The 18,523-nt window shown below is 46.6% G+C and overlaps 1 protein-coding gene and 1 long non-coding RNA gene across 14 annotated transcripts in view; both read right to left on the bottom strand.

Moving 5' to 3' along the window:
* LOC310709034 (uncharacterized protein) overlaps positions 1–17,660 on the bottom strand; it is a 431,701-nt gene extending 414,041 nt beyond the window's left edge. For 2 of the 13 annotated variants that reach the window (XR_014527293.1, XR_014527294.1), the window contains exons 1-3: positions 15,458–16,760; positions 13,360–14,180; positions 9,719–12,666 (exon numbers count right to left, since the gene is read on the bottom strand). Coding sequence is in view for 10 of the 13 variants with exons in the window: in XM_083508135.1 (XP_083364261.1) it covers positions 12,059–12,666; positions 13,360–14,180; positions 15,458–15,504 (1,476 nt within the window). In the remaining 3 variants the exon portion in view is untranslated. The other 11 variants (XM_083508143.1, XM_083508138.1, XM_083508140.1 and 8 more) reach the window with 11 other exon arrangements.
* Positions 8,890–18,523, bottom strand: part of LOC310709169 — a 393,123-nt gene continuing 383,489 nt past the window's right edge. The window contains exon 2 of the long non-coding RNA XR_014527382.1: positions 8,890–9,624. This is a non-coding gene — a long non-coding RNA (uncharacterized lncRNA). The remainder of the gene's footprint in view (positions 9,625–18,523) is intronic.

Here is an 18,523-nt window from a genome sequence, read left to right as displayed (position 1 = left end):
AGATCCTGAGCTCTCCTACCCTTGACAGGCCACTTTGACAAGTGGTTGCGGCTGCTCACCTGCTAATCGCATGGCATCACAATGACCAGGTGGCACATTTTTCTTCTGCATAGTGGCTTGAGTTCAAATTGCTGCAAAGGGAAGAGTCCAGCTGATCACAGTGGGACTTGATGTCACCACTGACAAGTGCTATTGATTGGTGCTATCAGATGTGATTGATGCTGCTTTAAGCAGGGATTGACTCTACTACACCATGCCAGTGGGGCTTGTGAAAGTTGCCACATACAGATTTGTCAAGAACAACCAGGAGCTTCCGATTGTTCCTTTGTAGCCGTGACTTTACCTGTCCTGTACCTGACATTATAAACGACATCAGTTGTAGGACAGGTGGATAAGGCTTGGGGAACACAACCCCATGGCCCTAATTTGACCCATGGACTGTAGGTTCTCCACTAAGAACAGGTTGACTGTACCCATGATCAAACTCCCTTGGGTAGTAGCATTGGTGCAAAGCTCACCAGCATCTCTGCTGAAGGCAGACAATATAATAAGTGCTACATGCAGAATTATAACCTAGTAATAGCTTGTAAACATGTGTGGCGGGGGGTGGAGGGCGAGAGCTTTGCTCATAGCAGATTCAGTTCAATGAACTGAAAAAGGAAGAATTCTGTTGCCAAAGCCAAAAGCTGGCACTCCAATGCTGGCACACTTAGGCCTGTTTCAGTTCATTTCCCCTCTTCCACCCACCTCGGATGCATGCTGAACATCTTGTTATACATTTAAAATGCCTTCGATACCAAAAATATCAGAGAACGGCTCTCAAGTATTACAAAGCCTTTTTCTTTGGCTAAATTGTGAAGTGATTCTTGAATGTTATTAACGAGGTATTTCTGGTAGGAGTGGCTCTGAAAGACCACAGTGACCTCAGCTTCCAGCTTGCATCCCTTCCATTTTATTTAGTCTGGGGCTTAAAATAATTCACACTGGCAGAATTAAAGCTGGTCTCTTGGAGTTGGCTGCTCTGTGGGTAGAGTCAGAACAACATGGTGGATTCATAGGAGCATTTGAGGTGTGTGTGATAGATGTAGGAGTGGATGGGTAAATGCTATGCATATCTATAACTCCCCCAGAGGCTTCTTAAAATAAAAATACAGGGCAGCATCCAATGAACATCCCAGAAGCAGAAGGATTTACACTTCCGCAGTGGAACTTTCCCTTCTCTCTCCAGCCCTCCCTCCACCCTCTCCAAATCAGTGGGAACCCTTAGAAGAGATTTAAGAGGCATGTGGGGAGGAGGAGAGGGGAGACACTATGTTGCCTAAGTGTAAAACTGTCCTGACAGGGTCCATTAGTTGGCTACTGCCCACAAGGTTGACTGGCTGTGTGGAGTGGACTTCTGTGTATGTAACAGGGCTTCAACATCCTCCTTTTGCCTGCCACGCTCCACACAGTGGGTTGGGAGACATCCTTGAGCAAATTTTGGGAGAAGAGAGCGCTGAGGTTTGCTTGTGCAACGTGGTGAGGCAGAATTCAATTCCATGGCATCTCCCGGTATGGCTCCCCTTTATCACATGCACAGCCCAACAAGGCAATGACTAAAATCCACCAACAACATACAAATCAATATGGCTAACCTGATCCAAAACACCCACCCACCCCACTCACACATGAAAACAAGGAGCACCACAGCCAATCACAAACAACCACACCCTAGGCCAGGGGTCTGCAACCCGCGGCTCCGGAGCCACATGTGGCTCTTTTACACCTTTGCCGCGGCTCCGGGGCGGATACTAGCGAGGGGAGGAGACGCATTGTGCGCCCCGACACTCCCCACTGTGGCGGGCGCTGTACTGGCTGTGACGTCGCATGGGGGCTGTGCGTGCGTTAGTCAGGCACTGCCCCGACGTCACCTTCCCGCCCGCTGTCAGATTGCGGCTCCGGAGATATATTTTTTTAAATGTCACAATGGTTTTGCAGCTCCCAGTTTTTCCCCCTTCAAAAACGGGTCCAAGTGGCTCTTTTTGCTTTAAGGTTGCAGACCCCTGCCCTAGGCCAACCCCAACCTCTCTCACCACCAAAGAAACACAAGTGAATAGCAGAGAACCTGCACAAGTGACGCTGACACAAAACACCACGTATATTAAGTAAAATAGAAAACATCGCCACCCACCCCCACTCACCTTTCCCCCTCCACCTCATTCCCCCTTTTCTTCCTAATGTCTCAACAAATGAAACTGATCTGTAAAAAAATGTTACTTAAAAAAAAGAGAGAGAGACATTGCACATACTTTTGTAAACCAAGAAAAAATTTAATAAAAAAGGAAAAAAATATTCCATGGCATCTAAGTGCCAGTATTCTTTTATTGATTTGAAGAACTGTAGAGCTGCAAGGTACCACGAGGGTTTTCTAGTCCAACCCCCTGCAATGCAGGAAACTTGCCCAATGTGAGGCTTCAACCCATGACGCTGAGATTAAGAGTTTCATGCTCTAATAATAAGCAGAAGGCGCATTCAGAGTAGACAAATATGAGTTACATGGTACCTGCTTGACGGCTTACAGTTTGGCACATGTACCATGCAAGGCTAGTGGTTCTCCATAATCCCGATCTAACCACACCTTTAGGCCTGGCATTGGTCCCTCTGTGATAAATCCAAGGACACAAAGGGTTGGTGAGGGTGGGCTGAGCTTAATGCACATGCTTTGAGGATACCAATGATTGTTCTCCTGTGTGCTACAGTAATTTCCTAATTTCCCCTTTCAAAATTATTTAAATGAAGTCAAGCCACGCCAACCCTTTGTATTTCGAAGCAGCAGGGCTATCTGCTGTCACTACCCTGTATCCCACAAGCATCCTCTGAGGTTGCACTGCTCAACTTTTTGTTGCATGTTTCCCCTTCAGTATTATCCTCTCAGCAACCCATGTGAAATAAGATTGGGCGGAGAAACTGACTTGTACAAGCCCGCCTCCCAGTGGGCTTCCTAACTGTAGTGGAAGTGTTGAGCCTCATCTGCAACATCTCAGACTTCAGCCCAAGGGTGCAAAGCCTGTGGCCTTCCAGATGCTGTTCCTCATTATAAACCGAATTCATACCCTGCAGCAAACAGATACACAATGTATAAACAAAAACAGGAAAAATATTCTGAAGACAATTACAATTCAAAACCTCTAAAAGCAGTTTTAAAGGTAAAGGTAAAGGGACCCCTGACCGTTCGGTCCAGTCGTGACTGACTCTGGGGTTGCAGCGCTCATCTGGCTTTATTGGCCGAGGGAGCCGGCGTACAGCTTCCGGGTTATGTGGCCAGCATGACTAAGCCGCTTCTGGCGAACCAGAGCAGCACACGGAAACGCCGTTTACCTTCCTGCCGGAGCGGTACCTATTTTATCTACTTGCACTGGCGTGCTTTCAAACTGCTAGGTTGGCGGGAGCTGGGACCAAACAACAGGAGCTCACCCCGTCGCGGGGATTCAAACCACTGACCTTCTGATCGGCAAGCCCTAGGCTCTGTGGTTTAACCCACAGCGCCACCTGCATCCCTTAAAAGCAGTTTTAGTTAGAAGCAATTACAGTCAAAAACATTCTTCCATCCAATGATTGTGAGATTGCCACAAACGCTGTTCATTAGCCACCAAATGCCCGCATAAGCAGGAATATTTTCAGATTCCTCCTGAAAGTTAAGAATGATGGAGACATTTAGGAGGGCATTCCACAACTGGGGAACCACAGGGTCATTGCCAACTGGGACTCCAGCTCCGATCAGCACCAGCCTGGCATGGCCAGTGGTCGGGGATGATGGGAGCGGAGCACTGTGCTAGAATCACCTTGGTTTGCTTAGATTTCTGAGCGTCCCTTTGTAGCACACTACTATGGTATAGACCCAGTTATTTGATCTGCTAGCTCTATAGGAGCATGCTCTTGTGGTGGGTATCAGTCCCAGTACTTTTTTTCTAAAAAAAATAATAATGTTTAGGGGTACTCTCATTTTGACTGAAGAAAAGCACCATTTTATAGTTCAAATTGGGGAAAATAAATACAGTGGTACCTCGGGTTAAGAACTTAATTCGTTCTGGAGGTCCGTTCTTAACCTGAAACTGTTCTTAACCTAAGGTACCACTTTCGCTAATGGGGCCTCCCGCTGCTACCGCACCACTGCCATGCAATTTCTGTTCTCATCCTGGGGCAAAGTTCTTAACCCGAGGTACTATTTCTGGGTTAGCGGAGTCTGTAACTTGAAGTGTCTATAAACTGAAGCGTCTGTAATCCGAGGTACCACTGTACAGTAAATGTACAAAAGTACAAAGATTTACAAAATGTTTAGGGGTATGCGTACCCCTGTGTCCCCCGAGAAAAAAAGCACTGATTAGTCCTAAGAATGCTTTCCTATCAGTTCCCACCAGTACTTTCTCAGATCTGGTAAAAAGGCTGAGCTGAACTTTGACGACAGTGCAGCTAGAAGCAGACCAAAAGATGAATCCACTCTTCCCTGCAGCCACATAGCTCATCTCTTCCTCCCTCACCTCGACATAGGTGTGGAGAGTCAGCGGTTAATGGACTTCGCTGTGCTCCTTTATTGGTTAAGCCCTTTCTGCTCCCGCTCCTTTAATGTTCTGTATGTCCCAAAGTCAGGACCATCTTTTTTATTCTTGCAGGATGTAATACTGTCCTTGAGCAGTATAAATAACATTAGCATGCTGGTCTTGTTGCTTGTGTTTGGGATGTTGTTCAAGCAGAGCTGCCATTGTAGTCCTCTGAAAAGGCACACTCGAGTTGTTTGCTTGTTTGGCTTTTTGCTTTGTTGGTTCCAGGGCTTCTCGCTACTCTTGTTCAGAAAACTGGTACCATTTGCTAATTTCCATTTCCCCATGCAGGACAGCTGCTCAGGTAAGCCTGATGTAAAAGCCATAAATCTCTCCCACTGCACTGTCTGTCCCTTCTGTGGAACCAGCGGGGCAGAATTGTTTGCTTGCATGCACCAATTAGGAATCTGTTTTGCGTAACCTCATTGTTCTTCCTGTCTTTCCCTGTCAGATGCAGATGCTAGTTCCTTGCGTGTATGAACACTGTATTTCCCTGTCTGGGTGAAAATAAAACTGCAGCAAAATGTCTGTCAGCAGCTTGAACACAGAGGTAGCAAACCTCAGGCCTGGAGGATGACAGAATCCCTCTCTGCCTGGTCCTGAAGACCCTCCTAAGGTCACACTCTTCAGTGTCCCTGCTTCACACCTTTGAGTGTTTTTGCCTGCCTTGAATGTGACCTTCAGCTCTGATAATGATACCACTTCCTGCCCTGGATGGAGAACACAGAGAGGTTTATGTAAAATACACATTCATTTTTCTGTTCACTTTTGCCTCTGGCCCCATCTGCTCTTGCCATGTGGCCCCTAGAAGGAAATGTAGCCTGGAAAAAGGTTCCACAAGTTATATACGTCATGCAAAGATCATGGCCCCGCTGAAATTAGTATGGAACCACATTTTTAGGTACTGTGATATTGGGAGCTTACAAAGGGCACTGGGTTTTGCAAAGGGTGACCCCACTGTGACAGAGCAGAAACGGCATGGGTTCCATACTGCTTCTGCCATCAAGAGCCAGTGTGGTGTAGTGGTTAAAAGTGCTGGCCCAGGACCTGGGAGTCCAGAGTTCAAATCCCCACTCCGCCATGAAGCTCACGGGGTGACCTTGGGCCACTCAGTGCCTCTCAGCCTCCCCAACCTCAGAGTTGCTGTGGGGATTAAAGGAGGAGAAGGAGAATCATGCACACCAGTTTAAGTTCTTTGGAGGAAAGGTGGGATATAAATAAACAAGAGCTGGTTCAGCCTGTTATATTGGATACTGGACTGGGTTCAACCATAACAATGGGGAGGGACTGTATATCAGTGGGAAAGCACATGCTTTTCATGAAGAACTTTCCAGGTTCAATCCTTGGTATTGGCAGGATGAAGCCGCAATATTCTCTCCAGACCAGGGAGATGTTGTGGGAAAGACTCCTGCCTGAGAACCACTAAAAGAGTAGACAATTCTGAGTAAGATGTACAAATTGCACTGGGTTAAAGCTGACTCAAAGTCCAGAGGTAGCATTATTATCAATTTATGATGCAGTGGAAGGTTCACAGGCTATGAAGGACTTGCTCACAAATTTATTGACAGCTGCACGAATTATTATAGCTAGGAAGTGGAAGGGGCAAGCAGAATATAAAATGGAAGAATGGTATACAGAGGTGTGGGACGTAGTTATAAATGATAAATTAACATGCACCATTAAGGTAACACAGGGAATATGCAGGCGAAATGATTTTGAGGAGATTTGGTGGGTATTTGTAGAATTTGTACTGTTAAAACGGAAAGGGGTCAAACCATCGCAAGAGGTGTTGAAATTTTGGGAGGTTGGATAGTTACAATGGAATGGTCTCAGTGGTGGGGTGCACATTTTTATTCTTATTCATTTATGAATATTACTTTGTCAAAATAAAATTTTTAAAAAAGATGGGACAATTTGCAGTACCCAACTTGGACATTGTGGGTATTATAAGCCCTTCTCAGTACACAGGGCATGTCTTTTGGCATATATTTCCTCCATAATTTGCAATCAACACTTGACGTTAAAATGGCAGGTACCATTAAGCGGAAATTAACTGACAGCTGGCACTGGGAGATTTTAAGTAAAGATTAATGCAACTGAATTAATGGGATAACTTTGCATTTTATTTTTCTGAAGCAGTAAATCTAGACCTTTTGGTATTCTAAACTCAGTTCTTTTTAGCTGTATCAATTTCTTAGTCATACCTGGGGAATTTTTTTTAATAATGATAATCAAAACAGTTTTAAATATAATTTGCATAAGGCTTTCTGAAACAAGGTTTGTTCAAAACTTTTACTCAAATGTTGAAATTCCATCAAATGAACTTACATGTAAAGGAAGCCTCTACATGTTTACTTAAGTTAGACCAAATGAATTTAACAGAATTTACTCTTTGATTCAACGTGCACAGGATTGCAAGCATCCTAGGCTTAAACATCCTAGTAATTGCAATAGGATTTACAAGGTGTACATTCTGTCGGAATTACTCCCCAGCAAGTGTAAAATACGGCTGCAGTTTTATTTTTCATGGATACGATTATTTGCTCAATGCACAGGATGAGGTCAAAGCCTCAAATCTGAAGTAAATCGACCGTGCTAAGGACTGGGATATTCATTTCAACCAGTGCTTAATATCCTATTGATTCAAGGTCGGTTTTTCCTACTAATATTTCTCTTTATGTTGGAATCAGCAGTTAAGGAAACCTTTCTGTTGCCATACCATCACAATATGTAGCGTTTTGTCTGTCTGCACTATGGGACTTCCTCTTATTCCTGCGAGCACCACCCACATCCGCTCTGGTGAGTTGAGAGGAAGCCCCAGAACAGATTTTTTTTTGGGGGGGGAGGGGGCAACATATGACCTAAATAAACTCCTACCAATTGCACAAACCTGTGTCTACGGTGCTGCAGCAACAGCTTGTGCATTTCTGATGAGCACAGAAACATGGGTACCCTCCACAAATACATGATGCACATAGCACATTTTGGCCATCAAGGGTGTGCTTGGAGAGATGGGAGGTGAGTTAGCATGTGTTATGATGCCCGTGGCTTGAGAAATGAATGAAGAATGTTGGCTCTTCCCATCACACGGCAGTTTAGTGACAGAAGTGGAGAAGCCCAGACCAGGCAGCAAGTTTCATTGTCTCCTGAAGAGGCTTTCAACCCAAGAGCTCTTGCTCCATTTCTGTCTCCCTTCAGCCCTTTCTGACTCAGAATTCTCCCCAGATCACACAACCCTTGAATTTCTTCCAAGGCCCCACCCTCACTGGCCTTTCTTCACATTCTCATTGAGAGTATTACCCTGCTAGAATATGTCCTGATAATGTCGTTTGTCTGGATGGAGGAGAGAGCGGTGTGTGCAAATGTGTACAGAAGCTACCCTATTGCAGAAGTGCTAAATTTCTGGTTCATTGTTCGGACCACTTTCATCTCTGGCCCCAGCCACCCCTGGCATATGGCCCTCATAAGGTTTCCTCCTAAGGGAATGTGGTGCTAGGGTGAAAAAGCTTCCCACTCTTTGTATTGTACCATTTAATTTGTTTTAGTGTTTTAATATTATAAACCACCATGGGTGTGCCTTGCAGCACGGTGATTTACAAACAGAATAAGTAAATAACACTGGAACCTGGCATAAGGTTAGACCACTTGGGGAGGGAAAAAAAGGCAAAACAAACAACTGACTATGCAGCGAAATTGGGCCTGTGTGTGGGGATGAACATTTCCTCTGTTGAATTATGTTTAAAGGCTGCATTACTGAGCATAGATTAGATGCTTAGGCATTCAACCCGTTGCATCCTCATTATACCCCTGCTTAATGGGAAATTAAATTGATTCAGTTTCCCAATGAACAGTTATGAAACGGCATTTAAACTCTTATTAAGAATGTGTCAATGTGTGTCCCTTTAATGTAGATTATTATATGCAAGTAATTGTACTGCAGTCACTGGAATCATAGGTATCTAAAATCACCTCTATGCTCCAAGCACAAACTGGCTCAAATACCATTACTTCATCTGAGGAACTGTGGTTTTGTGAGGCTTAATCCCTAGACTATTTTCAGTTTCTTCTGTAGGCAAAATGCAAAAAAGATAGCTACGCTGACTAAGATGGAATTGTTTTAAGGTGATGATTATTTTTATTTCCTGCATTAAAATGCCTGAGCGACTCATTTCACAAAATGAACCTAAGCCTATTTATTAAAATGTAATGATAGTTGAGTTTAAAAGAACTTCAAATGATATTAAGTCTCTTCCCCCCCCCCCCCACCTGAACTGCTGGACATACATACCAAATGTTAATAAATGGTCACCACTTTAAGTTTTTAGTATCCAACTTTATTGGTACGGTAGCCATGTAAAAAATGTTGAGAGCTTTTTTTTAAAAAAAAACAAAAACAAAATTAGTATTACTTAGGTGAAGCATAACCCTGATCTTCTACAATAGAGATCCCAGTTACAACTAGGCATTTGAGAAACAAAAGCAGTCTGCACTTTTCAGTTAAAAGTGGCAGTGCCTCTTCAATAGCATATGCGCTTAGAATGTATTGGCAATACTCTCTCACACACCTTTTACTTGCAACTTCCGTGAGCCCCATACTACAGGATATGTGGCATTTTGATGCTGTCTACTTTGTTCCTTCCTTCATGGCCTTCCTGAAAACGTAGCAGGCTGGCACAATCTGCTTCGTAGAAGGCATTCTTCCCTCTCTCTCAGCATGCCAAGAGGAGGTAGGGTTCCTTCTCTGTAGCCGTCGTGGAAACAGAAGCTGCTAGCCCCTTAACAGGCTAGTAATAATTGGGGCCTTAGTTGCAAGGCTGAAATAACCAGCCCAATCTTTGGATGCAGGCCTCTAGTTCCCTAATACACATTTTTTTAAAAATGGGTTGCTTGTCTGAAACGACCACATATTTTGTTTAGGAATCAATGTGCCCTTCACCTGGGGTGGTGGTGCACAGCGCTTTCAAATACAGTGGTACCTCAGGTTAAGTACTCAATTCGTTCCGGAGGTCTGTACTTAACCTGAAACTGTTCTTAACCTAAAACACCACTTTAGCTAATGGGGCCTCTTGCTGCCGCTGCGCCGCCAGAGCATGATTTCTGTTCTCAGCCTGAAGCACTATTTCTGGGTTAGAGTCTGTAACCTGAAGCGTATGTAACCTGAGGTACCACTGTATAGGAATGAGGACACTCAGCCTCACCTAGGTCAGTTGGAACTGTTTGCCATCATGGGGACTGGGACTCTTGTCAATCCCTTTCCCCACTCACGTCCACACAGCGACTGCAGGCAGGTATTTGCAGTCGCAGCTGAGCACTAATACAATTTACATTCCCCATAAAGGAAATTGTAACGGGAGAAATTCCAGCCTGCACAGTGCGCCTCTGTCAGGCCAACTGCATTGGTTTGTGAGGCTAATAATCTTTTTTCTGTGCAGTCATAGCTGCCCACCTGAAGAATGAGAGAGGAAGGGGCAACTAGGAAGGGAGACGAGAGCGCTTCACTCTTCCAATATCTAGACATTGGCATCATAATCAAAGTTGATTGTCGGTACATCTTGGGGCTTATGAGCAAAAGTACTTTTCACTCTGCACAACATTAACTTATGGAACTCGCTACCACAAGAAATAGTACTGGCCCCCAGCTTGAAGGCTTTGAAGACAAATTCATGGAGTCTGATTTCTCCACAAGCAATGGTCAGGGACAACATAAGCTTTGAAGAAGAGGAGGAGGAGTTTGGATTTGATATCCCGCTTTAACACTACCCTAAGGAGTCTCAAAGCCGCCAACATTCTTCTTCCTCCCCCACAGCAAACACTCTGTGAGGTGAGTGAGGCTGAGAGACTTCAGAGAAGTGTGACTAGCCCAAGGTCACCCAGCAGCTGCATGTGGAGGAGCAGGGAAGTGAACCCGGTTCACCAGATTACAAGACTACTGCTCTTAACCACTACACCACACTGGCTCTCTGAGTGCCAGATGCTGGGGTTAAGCAAGATTTGGCTGTCACACTCATACCCCCAGCTTGTGTGCTGCCCAGAAACAACAGGCAGGCTAACATTAAAGAAACAAATCCTGAGTTCAGGGGTGAGGAACCTTTTTGACTCCATGATTGTCCTCAAGGGCCAATTTTGACAGGGAGCAGGCTGTGTGCCACCACTGCAGGATTAACCCTGGAGGTTCTCCACCCCTGACTTAGCCCCAGAATCATAGAGTTGGAAGGGATGCACCAAAGGCCATCTAGTACAACCCCCTGCAATGCAGGAATCTCAAGCATCCATGACAGAAGGGCCATCCAACCTCTGCTCAAAAACCTCCAATGAAGGAGAGTCCACAATGTCCTGAGGGAGACTGTTCCAATGTCAAACAAATCTTACTGTCATAAAAGTTATTCCTGGTGTTTAGTCCTTGATCTCCTCTACAAGGTTAGTGGTTGGGAGGAGATGAGTTTCATAGAACTCTCAAGTGCAAGGAGTTCTTTGAAAGACAAAGGTTTGCTTTGCTTCTCTTACTAACCCATTTTGTCTTGCATGAGCTACAAAATGGAGACCATTGCTCTGCGCACTCAGGTCTATCCCTCCTTCAGCTGTAGCCCAGCTGTGGGGAGCTTTGGCCCTCCAGATGTTGTTCAACTACAACTCCCATCATCCCTGGCCATTGGTCATACTTGCTAGGGCTGAAGGGAGTTGTAGTTCAACATCATCTGGAGGGCCAGAGGTTCCCCATTCTTATAACCTGCGAAGGAAAGAACCACCAAGCTTGGGCTTTGATCTTCCAAGAGCAGCTGCCGCAACCACATTAAAAATGTTCAATTTTAGTATTTGAAGACTATTTTTGTTTGCCAATAAAGACGTGGTTTCATTGAGACAAGGGAGGAAAAGAGCCCATCACTCACCGTGCATTTCACTGATTTTAACAACAACATGTTATATATCAACAAAGAATGTTCTCTACTCGTTTATATCGGTTTCACTGTGCACAATGATTCAGTCTTTAAATTGCTCATCTTCAAAACCACCAAGCAGCGCAGATTTGTATTACCCATTTGGAGAGAGGAAAAACAGCAGCTGACAAAGGCCACCAACCAACTTCAGGGCTGAGCAGAGATTTTGAACCAACCTTCTCTGTGGCCTAAGCCTAGATCTGAACCACCCTTACACAGTTCAGTGGGGCTTTACTCCCTAGCAACTGTGCACGGGAATGCAGTCCAAATTGCATAACGAAGCAGCAGAATATGGAGCAAGGGACAGAACAGTGGAATGCCAGTGAACTCTACAGTTTTGTCATCCTAGGCAAAACTCATCCTTCCCTCTTCTATGCAAACATACCTTCAAACTGAAATTCTGGCTACATTAAAAAAAGAGAGATTTGTTACAGCTTCCGCCATCCTGACTTTCCCCCTCAAAGGAGTTTTTTTTAAAAAGGATGAGTGTCTACCCAATGAGAGCAAAGAAGCATGTTTGAGGGATTGTCAAATGATGAGATTCCACTAGTTGCCTTCTGTTTTTATTTTCTTTTTCTCTGGCTGGCATTCCTCAGCCTCGCTGGGAGCTGGTGATTCTGGAGCTTTGGGAGCACTGGCGTGGTGGCCCCCCAAAGCGTTTGGAGCATTGTGCAGCACCAGCAGTGGCGGCGATGATGATGATGGGAGCAGTACAGAGGTGCTTGGGGAGGAATGCGGAGGCTGCCCTTGGGATGTGGAGGGCACTGGAAGAGATGGCGCCCTGGTGGCAAACAACCGTGCCAGGTTCTCCAAGGCAGCTGTTTGCCTGTCCATGGCATCTGCGATCCGCCTGGTCGATGTCTCCATAAGAGTAATGAGTTTGTCCATGTTTTTGGTGGCCTGGCCCACGTGGCTTGCGAGGATGGTCAACTCCTCCTTGCGGGCATTGCTCTCCCTGGCCTGCGTAAGCTCAGACGTCTCCCTGTGCCTCGAGTGCAAATCGGATAGGGCGCACACTAGCCTGTCACCCACTTGCGATATGGCGTCCACGAGGTCCGAGGCAGTGTCAGGTTGCTTCCTCTGTTTCCTGCTCCAGTGGTTGCTCGCTCTGTCAGTGTCGGCCAGGGGTCCTCTGGGGAAGGAGCTGGATGGGCCTGCAATGGAAGACAGCAGGAGTTAACAAAATGGTGGCATTCTGCGGGTGGCCAGCAGCACACCAGATGCCAAAAGAAGTTAAAACAGCAGCAGCAGCCTACACTTAGAAGCAGAGGGGAACCTGTGGCCTTGCAGTTGCTGTTGGGCCTACAAAACCCATCATCACTGACCATGCTGGCTGTGGCTGATGGGAGCTATAGTCCCAGGAACATCTGGATGGCTCTAGGTTCTCCACGCCTAACTGAAAGCTTAATTTCAGCCAGTGTTCACTAGGGCTTAGCTCTGGAGCATGCCCAACAATGCTAAGGAGACAACCTCTGACATTTGTGTGGACCAACCCCCCTCACTAAGTAGCTATAGCCAAACCTCATACATTTGGGATTACAGCAGGGATGGGGAACCAGTTGGACTACAACTCCCATTATCCATGACTATTGGGCTATGGTGGCTGGGACTTATTGGCATTGTAGAATTTGCCATCTGGAGGACCACAGGTTCCCAATCCCTAGATTACAGGTACAGGCTTCTAGTATATAAGTGGAGTCCTCCCAGCAAAGCTCAGAGGTGTTAAAAAAAGAAAAGAAAAAAAGAAATCAAGCTCAGCCCAAACCACCATCTTAACTTAACCCACCTAGGTGACATTGCTCAAAAGCAATGATCTTTGAAACAGGAGTTGAATTCTCAAAATTCACCTGAATTGACAGCCGAATGGCTCTCTCCTCTAGCACTGGGGAAATGGGGCAAAGCCTCATCACCTGCCAGGATGTCGTCTTCTCCGTGCTGCTCCCATTCATCACCTGGAGACTGGGCATTCACAGGGTCAGAATCCATCCGCGGGTCTTGAAAATAGCCATTTGAGTCATCCGCAGGCTCTGGGATGGAGGCTTCGTCGTCGTCGGAAACGAGGACGACGCTTAGTTTTTCGTTTTTCTCCTGCTCCAGCCCCAGCTTTTGTGCCTCTCGATTCCTCCGATCTATGGAGAGGGAGACTTTGGACACCACCAGGCCTTTGTGCATGCACAGGAAACTATTCAAGGAATCATAGAACGGCAGGGCACGTTGGCCGCTCACAGAGGAGTTGTTTCCACAAACAATGGCCTTGTATCCTCGCCGAAGCTCTTTGGCACGCAAACGGCACTGCTTCATATCCCTGTCATAGCCGTATTCCCGCATCCGATCAGAGATCCACTCATACTGAGCCTCGTTGCGAAAATTGGTGGCCAGCGAGGCTTGGACTTGGTCGTCACCCCATATCTCAATGAAGGTCCGGATTTCTTCATCAGGCCAGTAGGGGTTACGGTGGCGGATGCTCTTTCTAGGAGCAAACGGCTGGATGTTCATATTCTCCCTTGGCAGTTGTTGCTGGTCACGAAGCAGTGCCTTGGCCCCTGCAGACAAGGTACGTTTTGCTGATATGTAATACCTAGAGCGGAGATTGTTCAGCTCTTGCAAGTTGTTCTGCAGATTCTTTAAGAGGTCGTCATTACCAGCCATTATTTTCTTTCTGCTTCTGCTGCCAAAAGAGAACCCACACCAGTTAAAACCTCACAGGCACAGCAGAGGTTATTCTTTTCCCTTTAATTGGTTTTCTGACCTTCAGAGAGCTATTTGGCAAGTGGTCCCGATCACGTAAACTATCAATTTAGCTTAGCAACACAAACGTGCCGTTTTCCCAGTTACAACAGGCCCCTTTCAGAAGGATGTACATACCTCTATTGCTGAACTGTTTGTTTATATGTATTGTTGTTTATATGTTCTCCTCCCCAAGGAAAAATAAAGGTGTTTTGGGCAATGATTGTAGGCTACAGTTCTATACCCACTTACTTGGAAACATCATTTATGTATGTGAGGCTTGTTTCCAAACAAACACGTAGAGAGGATTGCAAACATTTATGGAGAAGGCCATCAATAGCTACTAGCCTTGTTGGTGATGCTCTGCTTCCAGAGATGGGTGCAGTATGCTTCTGAATTGCTAGGACTCAGAAGTGCGGGGAGTGCTTGTAAATTTCCCATAGACATTTGGTCAGCCACTGTGAAAACAGGATGCAAGACTAGATGAACCTCTGGCCTGATCTAGCAGGGATTTTCTCATGTTCTAATTTGTCTCACATGGACAGACACCTCCAGGCCATCAGCGGGTCCCTGGGTTTTTGAACTGACATGGGGTCAGTGGAACAGCCACACAAATTTAGATCCTGGACTTATCTGGGAGACGGGGCTATTTAGCGAAACATGGGGTTTATGAATAACGCAATTAATGTTTTTCCTTCTGCACACCTGACGTGTTGGGGTTTTCCTCTACCAAAAAAGTCTGCACCACTGCATGGAGTTAGCCACATCACATACTTGTATTTTAGCAACTTGTGTGACAGCCACAGGTGACCAGGAATTCCATGCAGGCAAACAAGGGGGCTGGTGGAAGAGGAAAGGATTTATTCACAGTCTACTTCCTTTCTGTGCAAGTCACAAAGAGAGGGATGCCCTTTTCTCTACAACTATCACAGAAATACAGACAGCTGCTAAAGGAGGGGTGGATTGCTCCATCACACTCCTGCCAGTCTATTTGGTAGATCTTTTTTTTTTACTAGCCAGCCAAAAAGCCACAAGCCTGCATTTCCACATAAGTGATGGAAGATGGGGCTTCCTCTCTTGATAGGTCAGCACGGAGACTCATAGCAGGCTAGTATAATTTTTTGCAGCCTAGATTAATTTTATGGACTTTGAAGTCTAAAGCCACATTCTGTGTTGCTTTACTCAGAAGTAAATCTCAGCAGGTCCAATGGTACTTACTTGAAGCAAGCCTGCATGTGATGCAGGCCTTGTTGAAACAACGCCATCTCACTTTATTTGGGAGTAAACATTTGCATCACGCAAAAGACTTTCTGAGCTTTAGGTTGTGATTTTAAAGACAAATTTGGAAAGCAAGTGCCATTCAGGCAATTGAGATGTACTTCCAAGTAAGCAATTCAGCACAAAGCAAAAGCATGCAAATGTTTCATTTCCCGGTCAGGGCTCACTCAGCCATGTCAGCAGAACATAAAAGCAAGACATTAGCTAATGTAGACACTTAAGAAGATGACAAATAAGCCTCACTATTAGCCAAAAGTCTCTGCAGGGATAACAGAGTAAGGCACATCTAGTGGTCTGTTCTTATAGGGGTGGGCAAACTGGATCTAGGATGTACAGACAACAGGAGGGAAAATCACATGGTGGAATGCTCCTTCCTTCAAAAACCTTCCATGCCTATAGAAAACTAGTTGCAAGAAGGCTTAGCTAGACTTCGCTTTTATGGATGGGCATTCAATTATGCCAGCCTCCACCTGCATCTTGAGGTGGTACAGCCCAGACACAGGTTTACCTGCATCTGAGCCGTACCACTTGAAGCCACAGGGGGTGGCTCGCATAATTGAATGATTGCCTATATTAGTAAGATAATAGTAACAGAGAATTAGGCCTATCTAGCTAGAAGGAGCCAGGAATGAACAGGTCTCCAGTGCAGACAGCTGATACATGACAGATTGGGCATGCAAAAATTACTGGAAAGCTCCCTTCTTGAGCTCACACCTTGAGGGTGAATCTACAGCTTTCTGGAAACACTTCTGCAAAATAAAAACCCCACCAGGCTTAGCTAGCTGTCTAGCCAGCAAAGATGCTACGTATACTTGCTCCAGCTTCCCACATTAAGTTCAGCCTGCAGTTACTTCCACCTGCAGTACTCCTAAGGTACCCCTGCAGCACAGCTCCGGAAATTCCAACACAACAGAGCGAAACAGAGTCTTTGGGTTTGCAGATCAGTACCACCAGACTCCAAGAAGCTGGAATAAATCCAAGGGGCTTCCTCCAAAAATCCCTCCTCCCTCCAAAAGCCACAATCCCTTTTTAGCTGAGCAGCAGATGCAGATGGCAGATTCTCCAGCAAACTGAACACCAGACTTTTCACAGGGTATGTGAAGACGAGCATCATTTTGCATCTCATGGGGAACTTGAAATCTGGAGTTGTGTGGTTTTTTTTAAGTACTGGAAAACAACAACTCTGGGGTGCAACATTTAACTCTTCCTGGTGTCTGATCCTGCCCCTCCTCCAAGCAACAGACCTCCCCTCCCTCACCCACTTCCAGGGACACCCAGGGGTGCTCTCCAGCGTTTCGGTGCCGGCCAGGGGTTTCCCAAAGCATCCCGACCCTCCCAGCCGCCTTCCCCCAAAAGCTCTGCCGCTCCCCTAACCCACAGTCGCACACTTACTTGCAAGTTCCCGGCTCGCTCGTGGGCATGCAGGCCGGCTGCGATTGGCTCCCCCGCGTGACGGGCGCGGCGCCCGCCCAACCAGACGCGGCCTTGGGGAGGCAGGACGAAGCAGAGGAAGAAGGCGGGGAGCCAGCGCTCAATCGGGGAGGCGGGGAGGGGCAAGAGTCAAGCCCGTGACTGACGTGCGGAGCCTCGAATCAGAGGGCGGACAATGGGGAAAGGGAACTAAGGGGGTGTAGGAAAAAATAGAAATAAAAAGTAGTTGCAAAAGAAGAGAAGCCGCAAATAGGAGCAAATGCATTTAACGCTGGTTAAGGAGGGGATCTGCGATCACAAATGTTGCAAAAGCAAAAAATGGATGAGCATGAACAAAAGCAGAGGTTGAAATGGATATAAAACAATATTATTATCTTTTTAAAAAATCACCTTGCAAACTGTGTGAAGCATTTGGAGCCGGGCTGGCGGGGCGGAGGGCGCAGCAAACTTCAAGGAGGAGCAGCAGCAGAGCTGGCCGGGAAGCGGAGCAGCATAAGTTTGATGGTCCCCAGGCAGGCGGGCAGCGCTTGCAATTCAAATAAACTTTCCCTTCCCACCATGCTGAGAGAGGCCCATGTGACCATCAGCAGCCAGACCTCCGGCCGTCCGAGGGGTGGGGCTCCGGCGGCGCTTTCGGCCGCGCGGCGAGGGTCATTTGGAAGTTAATCCGCTTGTCGTGGCTTTGTTCGGCGGAGCTCGCTCTGCTGGCGATAGGCGGCTCCGGGCTGCCAGGGCGGGGAGGGCGCTCAGCTCCCCCCCCCAAGTATTTTGCAAACAGCCTTTGCCAAAAAACCCAAGCAAAAAACAAATGCATATTCTCATCCACAAACATTTCCCCCGGGAAGGAAGCGTCAGGTTCCCCAGAGCAGTCATAGAATATGCCCTACTCTTAATAAAACATCTTGTTGAATTCGGAGGCGATTTACTCTCGGGATTGCAGCCTTGTCTGCTCAGACGGACGCCCTATTGAATTCAATGGAGCTTCCTCCCAGGGTGGTATGGTGCTGTGCGTTTTGAAGCAAGTCTTCAAAAGCTCTCCAGAAATTTAGGGCGCCCCATGCACCCCACCAAGGAAGTGGCTTGCTCAAACTACATTCTGTTAGATGCCACCAGTGGCATAGCGTGGGGGGTGCAGGGGGGCCCGGCCGCACTGGGCGCAACATGGGGGCACGCTCGCACTCGCAGCTCTCTGCCCCTACCTGGCTCCACGGGTTAGGGGGTGCAAATTACTTGCCTTGCCCCTGGTGCTGACAACCCACGCTACGCCACTGGATGCCACTGGATGCCACCCCAGTCTAGGAGCAGTAAGAGACTCAAGGGGGGCATGCACACAACCAGATTCTGTTTGCTTGGAATGGAGGTCAGCTGAGACGCTGATGTCCTTGGAATAATATGGATAACCAAAGGATGTTGGTTGTTGACCCACTTCTCCTTTACATCCATTGTTTATCAGCCAAAGCTGACATGGAACATTTTTGGGTCCCATGCCACTACTGAGAATTCTAGAAGGAAAGCTGGGCCTTAGAAGAGTGATAAGGAACCTGTGGCCTTCCAGGTGTTGTTGGACTCCAGTCA

Source organism: Podarcis liolepis, assembly GCF_965112155.1.
Source record: "Podarcis liolepis genome assembly, chromosome: 6".
Taxonomy (NCBI): domain Eukaryota; kingdom Metazoa; phylum Chordata; class Lepidosauria; order Squamata; family Lacertidae; genus Podarcis; species Podarcis liolepis.
The sequence above is the reverse complement of the archived record's forward strand: the minus strand, read 5'-3'. Positions and strand labels throughout refer to the sequence as shown.